The sequence below is a fragment of the Chenopodium album genome, chromosome 10, assembly GCF_948465745.1.
Source record: "Chenopodium album chromosome 10, dcCheAlbu1.1, whole genome shotgun sequence".
Classification (NCBI taxonomy): domain Eukaryota; kingdom Viridiplantae; phylum Streptophyta; class Magnoliopsida; order Caryophyllales; family Amaranthaceae; genus Chenopodium; species Chenopodium album.
In genome coordinates, this window is record NC_137843.1 from 28,991,461 (window position 1) to 29,001,645 (window position 10,185).

Consider the following 10,185-nt stretch of genomic DNA (forward strand, 5'->3'; position numbering starts at 1 on the left):
ATATGGGATAGTCAAAAAGGGTCCATGGTTATGAGTCCGGATGCATCGCGCGGAAGACTTACCTTTGGAAGGGTTGGCGCGAGTGGATGGGACCCCGCGAGTTAAACTCGCTTCCACGGTTTGGTGAATTCAACAAACTCAGATGTACCCTTCGTTGCCAGGAGCGTTCGATTGGGTAGATGGAGCGTGAATTCCCAGAGGGTTATGGCCATATGTAGAACACATATAGGTTTCAGAAAAAAGGGAAAAACTCAATCAGGAAGTAAAATCGAGCAAACAGTACTAGAAACTAGTCGAAACAAGAAGGTAAATTTCTAGCTCGGTATTGGAAGAATTCAGCGCGAGACAACAGTGCCTGTCGCCAGACGATGGCACTGTCGCCAGACGACAATTACTGTCGCTAGGCGACAAAGCCATCGCTTGGCGATGGCGCTGTTTTCTCAACGTTAATTCCTACATGCCTCGGCAGCTTTCTGTTCTTGAATTTTCCAGTTGCAGCGTTATTTCGTCTTTAGTTGTGAAAGATATTTTCCTAATTTCCTACGTGTAAAAATCCTATGTTTTTTACGCATTACGGATGGTCTTTCCAATGCGGACCTTTTTATGCATATGCCAATAATGTTAATCAAAATTACGCACATGAAATACTTAGAACTTTTCGAGTCTCATCCAATCATTCTAAATTATTGCCAAAATAAATTTCAGGAATTAAAATAGAAATCCGTCCCCAGCGGAGTCGCCAAAAAACTGTAGGGAATATTTCAAGCATCCCACACTTGAGCCCCACTATGATCATACACTTAAGCATGGTGGCGTCAAAAGGGAAGGAAGCTAGAGTAAAAGAGTCGCCAACAAGTTTTAGGAACTTGTAAACCGTTCACAGGTGAAGGTTACACCCCTTCACGATCCATGAGATCGCTAACTCCATAGTGGTTTGGAACCATGACTGGATATTCGGGGATGAAGGTACAAATCCAACCTAAAAGAGATTGAACCTGCCCTAAAAATAGGCCTCTACTTTATTCTTCTCATATTCATGTGCGCTTTCTGACTAACATGCAATCATTAGGTTAACCCTAAACCTGTTTAACCTATATTGGTTGAATATTAATGCACAAACAAAACTATTATTGGTGATCACTTGAATTATAATCATATTAGCCTAAACAACATTATTAATTATCTTATTAAGCGTGATTACAAGTACAAATTCCCTTTAAACCTGCAAGAGAGGGCATGATCAAGCAACAACAATAATAATAATATCAAGCAACATAATTATAACAATCATCAACATCATAATATTCTCAATAAAGCATAATAATAATATTAGCAAGATCCTAGGCATGATACTAACAAGATAAATAACAAATCCTAGCATGTCACTAAACATTAAAAATCAAAGCTTTAGCCCTAACATGATACTAACATGATAGAAAGAAAGAATAGGAAGCATCATAGAAACATACATGATATTAGAAATTTTAGTTATTACCCTAAACATGATACTAGGAATCATAAAGACATCCTAACATGATACTAGGAATCAAAATAATCAACATGAATTCTATCAAAAGATGTAGGACTCCGAACATTAATTAAGAAGCAGACGCAAGAAAAACCTTTCACCCTCTCTTGGAGCAACAAAAGCCAAGCGTCCAACAACTATTCTCTTATTGCTCCTCTGAAACTATGCCTTTTTCCCATTATCCCATCTATAATGTTCAGTCATATGATTGTACAAATGACATGTACCACCAGCAGTAGCTGCATTCAATCTAAAAAACTCTATTAGAGCAGTACGTGCACGCTTGTCGTTCTGAACCACCGTGTCTAAACGTTCATTAGGGTGCACATGAACAGTTTGCATATTAGGCAAGTGTACAGGTAATAGTTGAACAGGTGGATGCATTTCAAATAGGTCAAACCCAAATATTCTCCAAGCTACTTCACATGGAGAAACCCATCGACCAGATTGGAAGTTATTAATTTCATCCAAGTTTGCATCATGTTGGGCAGTCACATTGAAACATACCCTATCATGACCCTTGTACACATATTTGTACAAGTATTTCACTGCCTGAATCGTTGAACATACCTCAACATTCAAATGGCAATCAAAAAGAGTCGTTAGATAAGGGTTATACGGGATAACCCACCGGTTGTCTAAATTAGCTCCCCAAATGCGGACACTTTCACCAGTGTTTCTCCTCCTATACATTGGGAAACCATCTTCATTGTTTGTTGTGTCACTTGAGAAAGGCTTAGGATAACTATACTTACAAGCAACAGAGCAATCTGTCTGTTTCTTCATGCACCCACACGAAGGATTTCGCAAGCCACAAGGGACATGCATCATATGGGTCAAGATTATCTTCCGAAGATTGTTACATTCAACAGGGATTTCAACACACACAAACTTATCAAAATCTGAAGGTGATTTCACCTTGTATTCATCTTTAAGAATGATTAGGAAGTGGGCATGAGGAAGGCCTCTCTTTTGAAACTCAATCACATAGATCATAGCCTCAACTTCACCAAATACATGTTTCTTCATTATCTGATGTTTAAGATTGATAAGCTTAGACCTAAAAACACGTGCTACAATGTTAGGGCGATTCTGTGCAAGTTCCCCATCAGCAAGTTCAGTTGTTATCTCAGGCCATTTAGCATTGCATGTCATAGTAACAAATAAATCTGGCTTTCTAAAGCACTGAACTAAAGGCATTGCATTTAAGTACTAGTGCTTCATATCACGTGGCCCTCCAATAAAAGTTGGAGGAAGAATACTCTATGCCCGACATTTATAGCACTTGTTTCACCTCCTTCCACAGAATCTAAGATTCCCTGATACAGATCAACACGTATTGTTTGCTGATTTTGCCTAAAGAAATCCAAACGTGTGTTTTCGATTTTGATGTACATGTCTACAATATACTGTTGGAAACAACGGCTTGCACGAAGGAGCATATTGTTTGGGCAATTTTAAAGTTTATATGCATAATACTGCCTCAGAGAAATATGTCTCTCTGAAGTACTGCTGTTTTCTGAAGCACCTGAACATAAAACAAAGTAATTAGCGAACAACAGCATATAAGGCCTGCATCATATTCTGTTTAAATAGCTACATAACAAGGAAGTAGATTAAACCATAACAATATAAGAACTCACGAATAGCCTCCTCTACAAGCAAATCTTCTTCACAAGGTCTATTGCCCTTGATCCATGTTGTTGACTGTCTTTGTAATTCTTGCATATTACCTGTGCCCATCCACAATCACCATAAGGAAATAAAAGAGGATACTGTAATAGATCATAGCATCCATAATAATGATATATTCGATGAGTATTATTATATCTGCCCAGCATAAAGATGAATGGACTCTCTGAGTTGCTAGAAGCTGTACTATCAGTCCATATAACAGCCACTTCATCACTTGTTGGTGCATTGAATACACGCTGATCTAAAAAAGTATGTTGATTGATAACTATCAGTATCCTCAGTTACACTAATCTCTTTTAAGGAAAGGAAAAACCGAGCATATGGATTATCTTTGGTCACTCGCATTAGAATTTCAATAATATCATCTCTGACTTCTAGAAAACACTTAGTTCTATTTGCAGCCTCACACTGGCCATCGTAGAAATATAGCTGTAAATACTTGGACCTTCATCCTTTGGTAAGAGATCAGGTAGAAAATGGTATATTTGACCACACATCTTGAATACATAGATTCCTTTATGGGTCTTAGCATCATGTTCACCTCTAAATGAGCTGAAAGCAAAAAAGTTATTATACAGTCGAGCATATTTCCTAAAATGCACTGCATCTTCATCAGCAGAAGTAAATAAACTTTCTAGTTCAGGAGGGTATTCATTTGAAGCTATTTTGATGTCCCCATCTCCACAACAAAAGTGTAATGTTTCACGTTCAAATTTCTAAGCATCACACTTCAGACAAGAATGTGAACCCTTTAATTGCAAAGGGCCAACTTTTTTTATCATTGATAGGAATTTCTCTTGTTAAGACCCAGCTGGGTAGACTGTTGTGCAATATAAACACTAGTAGAAAAATGGAGATTGGCACTAAGCAATGGCCACCGGTTTTTAAAAACCGATAAGGAAAAAATGGGGGGGATTTTGAGGGAAGGGTATTGGCAACGGTTCAAACCGAACCGGTGGGAAAAATAATAATCCCACCGGTTTGAACCGGTGCCATATTTATAAAACAAAAAGCCCCCCTTTATAAACCCTAACCCTAACTCATCTCTCCTCTCCTCTCTACAGCCTCTCTCCTCCTTCTCTCTCCTCTCTCCCCTCTCCTCCTTCTCTCCTCTCTCCCCTCTCCTCTCTCCCTCTCCTCTCTCCCCTCTCCTCCTTCTCTCTCCGGCCTCTCTTCTCTCTCCTCTCTCCGGCCTCTCTTCTCTCTCCTCTCTCCCCTATCTCTCCTACTCTCTTGCCTATCTCGTCTCACCCCTCTCTCTCCTCTCTCGGCAATCTCCTTCTCTCTCTTTGCCCTCCTCTTCTTTCCCTTCAAAGCCCACCACCACCACCGCCACTAACCACCGCTGCCACCATGGAATCTAGGGTTTTGATTTTAAGAACAAACTACAGGTTTTTCATGTCAAATTCGACCCTAAAAACTCTAGATCTAGAGTTTTTACAGTCAAATTTGACCTTTAACCCAAATTCAAGCCAATGTCGGGGTTTTGGTGGAATTCAAGGTAAGTTCTCTTTTTAATTTCTCTCATTTTGTTTTTTAAGATTTTTTTTATTATTATTTTATGGTGATGTGGTTGAATTGTTGTGGTGGTGGGTGGTTTGTGTTCAGGGTAAAGGTTAGGGTGGGAGTGGGCCAGTTATTTCGGGTGGATCTGGTTGGGGTGGGAGTTTCGGTGGGGCGGGGATGGTGGTTTAGGTGGGGATGGGAGTCGTGGTGGGTGGGAATCTGGTTGGGGTTGGGGTTGGGGTTCTAGTGGATGGGGATGTGGGTTACGGGTTTTGGTGGGGTGGTTCGGTCGTTTTAGGTGGGTGGTGGGGTGCTTCGGTCGTGGGTTGTGGATGGTGGGTCGTGGGTTGTGGGTTGTGGGTTGTGGGTGGGCCGTGGGTTGTGGATGGTTTTTTTTGTTTTAATTTTGCAGATTTAATTTTTTTTGTTAATTTACAATTTTGTTTTAATTTTTTGCAGATTCAAGCGATTTGAAGAACGATTTTTTTTTATATTGTAAATCAACAATTTATTGATGAATTTATATGTAATTTATGTATATTATGATTATATTTAAGTATCTCCTGATTTTTAAGTGAAAAAAAAAAATTAATTTTTTTATTGCATAATTGCCACCGGTTAACCAGTGCCAGAATTAAAGAATTGCCACCAGTTAACTGGTGCCAAATCAAAGAATTGCCACCGGTTTTGAACCAGTGGCATTTTTTTTTTTTTGCATCCCTCAAATGCCCACCGGTTCAAAACCGGTGGCATGGGGGGGTTTTGAACCGGTGGGCATTTGCATTTTTCCACTAGTGAAAAAGTCAATCCATGAGTCAAGCTAATAACATACCATTAAGGAATTGAAAGTTGCTCACTCTTTGGCTTAGGCTTTGGCGTAGGATTCGGCTTTGGCTTTGGATTAGGCTTGGGTTTGTTCTTTGGTTTTTTAGCTACATGTTGCTGTGCACCCTGAGAACTTGTTTCACCAGGCTCACTACAAATGCAAAACATATTAAGCAAGATGCCATTGTACACCACAATGCATTGAAGCTGCTAGCAATGACATCACAAATACAATGTATACCGTATTGACACTGGCTGAACCATAGCATCCAAGGCTCGTGTGCGCTTGCTTGCACGAGCATTAGCAGGTGTTTTATACATGAGGCAACGATCTACATTATATGAAATTCAAAAGAGCTAGACTTAGAAAATGATCAACAACAACTATCTAGAGAGCTAAAAAGGCAACACTTCTTACTCATGGCGATAACACTGCAGCTTTAGTCAAGTATAGGTACTGCTGAACACCATACGCTAAAAATCTAGGAACGGGCAAACAAAATAGAGACAAAATCAACAATTATAAATAAACTTATAATATAGACTGTAAGGAGGGTGAGCCCATCGTAGGGGATCCTTCTCCTTTATGCCCATGGCCCTTTAAAAGCCTAGGACTTTACACTTGTTATGGTGTATTAGGATTTGAACTCATGACTGTTTGGGGGACCTTGAATTAGAGTTGATCATATCATTACGCTTTTTTGTAAGAAACTAGTAAGGAGTCGCTAATAGGTTTTAGGAAAACTCATAACCCTCGTTCATACCTTTCTCCCAAGTAGAGTTCAAGGGATATTTAATTATTCACCTTGTCTTAAGTGATCAATCAACAATTAATTATTCAATTCTACTCTTTAATTTTAACACAAGATACTATGTGAAATTAATTAATTAAAGGTTTGTTTAAAGTGATCAAACAACACTAATTAATTGATTAAAAGTTATTTAAACAAGAAAAGTAAAGGTGATTGATCTAAGTGCTCGGGAATCTACCACTTTTCCTTGCTAGATATTTGTTTAGAACACTTATGGACTACTTCTTGTTCGGGAACCTCCACAATAGTAACAAGTATTGAGAGGGGTGAGTGTTTAGGACAAGAGGGTTGGTAGTACACAAGTTTCACAAAGTTTCTGCCAGTGTTTAGGGTTTTCTGTGTGTTTAAGCCTCGTATTAAGCCTCTATTTATAGGGAATGGATGCGTTAAGGGTTTTGAGTGTTCTTCTGCAGCAGGTGTCGCACGCATTTGAATGAGTTGCGCGCAGCTGCTCAGCGCAAGTGATTTAGATGCGCTGCTATAGGCAGTGCAACTAAATGTCTTGCGTGCTGTATTATGGTAAGATCCGATTTTATATTTTTATGAAATTCTGAATCTTCCGCGAGCGCATCACTAGAGGTTGCGCTGGGTGTCACGCGCAACCTTGTGAGTTGCGCGTGCCAGATCAACACGACTCATCGACATGCACATGGATTTTTCTGCGACAACTTTAATTTTAACCTAGGAGTGCTGCATTTAGCTACAGTAAAGAACGGAGGCAAATGCAACAGTTGTTGAACACCTAAGACACGCTCCTTAACTGCCATAAAACTTTCCTTTGCAAGGGAGCACTTAATCCCAGCGTAAACTACATTTGCATGATTCAAGTCCATAATGTTCAGATTGTAGCATGAACATAAACTCCTTTCTTTGCCGCATCTTGGGCAGCAGTCTTGCATTTCGCAGCCGATGAACTGTATACACACTCTAAGCCACCAAAAGCGAATGGAGTGTGTAATACCCCGTATTTTTATGTACTTTTTATAAAGTATTTAAGTATTAATAAAATGTATTGTTAAGGGCTCAAGTATTTTAATTAAATATTTTAAAGGGTTAAAGTATTTTAAGTATAAGGTTTTATAAAAGTAAAATATATTTTGGACCAAACGTTTATTAATTATTGGGCAATGTAAATTATTCCTACATACTCTTATTGGAATAACCCATTCCAAAACCCATAACTTAAGCCCTATCCCATAACTTAAGCCCACATTTTTATAAGCCCAAATTTAACCCTACACTCCCTAATCTATAAATACACCATGAATCCCCAAAAATTTCCCACACAAAAAGGTTAGTCTTATTTTCTTTCTCCTTTATTTTATTAATTTGTGGTTTTGATTTTATTGTTTGAAATTAATTTAATTAGTATCAAATTGTATTTTGATGATTAAACTTTATAATTTCAGATTTTATAAATGTCATAATTTTCAGATTTTGTAAATTTTATAACCTAGGGTTTTTAATTATTGAAAATCATGATTTTAGGGTTTTTATGAACAATTGATTTAGTGCTTTAATAGTAATGATGTTTTGAAATTTTGGTGATTATAACTAATGATTAGATTAACTTAATTCCAGATTATTTTGAACACGTAAATTCGTGTTTTAATTTTATAACCTAGGGTTTTTAATTATTGAAAATCATGATTTTAGGGTTTTTATGAACAATTGATTTAGTGCTTTTATAGTAATGATGTTTTAAAATTTTGGTGATTATAACTAATGATTAGATTAACTTAATTCTAGATTATTTTGAACACGTAAATTCGTGTTTTAATTTTTAGATTTTCGTTCGTTAATATTAATCCCGTTTTAATCCCGATCAGGTTCTAAACTCATCCGATTTTGATAAAAAAAAGTAGTGTTTTCCATGTGAAAACAACGTTTTAAGAATTACTCTTTACCTATGGTAATGAGTACCACCCTCTCGTGGCCAAATTCAGCCTCTAAATATGATTTTCGGGCAGTTTTTTATTTTTAACGAAGTTTTTTTTATGCTTAAAATTTTATCCTTGAGTTTGATTAATAAAATTAATTATTTTTAAAGTTAATTAAGTATAAATATATGTTTTTATTGAATTTTTAAGAGGTTTTTCATCATATTATAATATTAATTGTTGGTTGTTTTTTTTAGGAAGTGATTATTTCCTAGGAGATTTTTAATTGAGTATAAAAGTGATGTATTGATAAAGTTTTGAAGGGTTTTTAATTAATCTAAAGTGCTGAAAATAGTTTCTAAGTACTACTTTTGATTTTTTATAAAGAGGGTTTAATCACCCATTAAAAAGGGAGATTATTAGGGGTTTTTAAATAATTTTCAGATTTTTATTAAACTTTAAACTTGCTGTAATTTCATGTATAAGAGTATATTTTAAGGTTTTTATGAAGAAAATTTAAAGAACTATATGTAAGCCTTCAATTTTAACTAAAGGGAAGGTTTTAAAGTGTTGTTTAATTGGATTTTGAAGGTTTTTACGTAAGTTAGTATTGCTGTAAATTTATTTGCTTGGGTATTACTTTAATTCTCGTTGTTTGGTTTAGGAGAGGAGTTTATAGAAGGTGATTTCTAGTGAGTAAAGTGGCATACCAATTCGTTTACTCAAGGTACGTACGAGTTACAAAACCTTGCCTTTAGATGCATGTTTAGGGATGTATCAAGAACTTAGTATCATGTATAGAGAAGACTGGGAATAATTGTTTGGTTATACATTGTGATTTCCGTATGATGTGCACTATTTTACTTTGCAAATATTATTTATGCATTAACTTTTCAAGATGCGCTTAGAGGCAAAGGTATGTGAATATGTGGAATGATTTATTTATTACTCATTCATGATTATTGAAATAGAATGAGTAAAGGAAGAATTCAAGTCTTATGAGACGAGGTTAAGTTTGTGGCGTGCCTTATGCACTCAAGGTGTTTACACCGAGGTAGTTAAAGGATTAAATAATAAATGTTGTTTGTCACTTATAAATCAAGAATTGAAATTGGAAACTTGTCTTGCTTGATTGAATTGATATTGGAATGTTTGTATTGTTATGCATATGAGTCATCACCAAGTTTAAACTTGTAAATCACGTAAAGTGCAAGATGGATGAGCAATAAAACTCTGGATTTGTGCACATCTGGAGTAATGACAAACAGGGGTTGGGGTACACGAGGTATTAGCCGTGCACTTTTCTCGAGGCCGTCTGATCTACGAGTCTCTTATTTCAAATAATTTTCAAAAAACTAGGAGTTAGGTGAGATCTCATACTAACTACGGTCACAGAGTCGCGCCCGTGGTCGTTGGATGTTTATTGATGTTTCCGAAAGGAGGCATGAGGTTTTTCTTTTATTGATGTTACAAATGGAGCATGGGTTGGACAACCTTGTCTATTGCTTAATCCAATGAATAAATAAATGAGTTAGCTACTACCAACTAGTGAAGTCTTAATAAAATTGTTAGATGAGTCGTGTGTTGAGTCTATAATTTAATGATGTATGATGTTTGATTATTAGTAGCATGTTAGGGATTTCTTATTTTATTTCGCAGCTTGTATGTACTCAGCTTTGCTGATTGCGTGCTTTTGTGTGTGTCTTTCTTTGGTCACGGCCCTCGCCTTTCAATGACCCTGTGACGATCCAATTTTTACACTTGTAATATTGGGGAGCAGATTAACCACAGGTTCTTACACATGCAGCATCCGTAGCTAGGTGGTGGGATCTTGAGTGGAGTGTTGGTTGCTTTTCTTATTTTTATTGCTGTTTATTTTTAGAAGTTATTTAAACTTAATTTCACTTTTATACTACTTCTATTGGTTTGAGTTTTGAAT

The 10,185-nt window shown here is 36.7% G+C and overlaps 1 protein-coding gene across 1 annotated transcript; it reads right to left on the bottom strand.

Moving 5' to 3' along the window:
* Positions 1 to 1,690: 1,690 nt before the first annotated feature.
* LOC145565125 (uncharacterized) lies at positions 1,691 to 2,683 on the bottom strand. The gene has a single exon (XM_081625218.1). It carries the CDS (start codon positions 2,681 to 2,683, stop codon positions 1,691 to 1,693), a length of 993 nt encoding a protein of 330 aa, XP_081481344.1.
* Between the last annotated feature and the right edge of the window lie 7,502 nt (positions 2,684 to 10,185).

Coding starts and splice junctions, on each gene's coding strand:
- LOC145565125 (XM_081625218.1), bottom strand. CDS start 2,683: ATGACATGCAATGCTAAATGGCCTGAGATAACAACTGAACTTGCTGAT.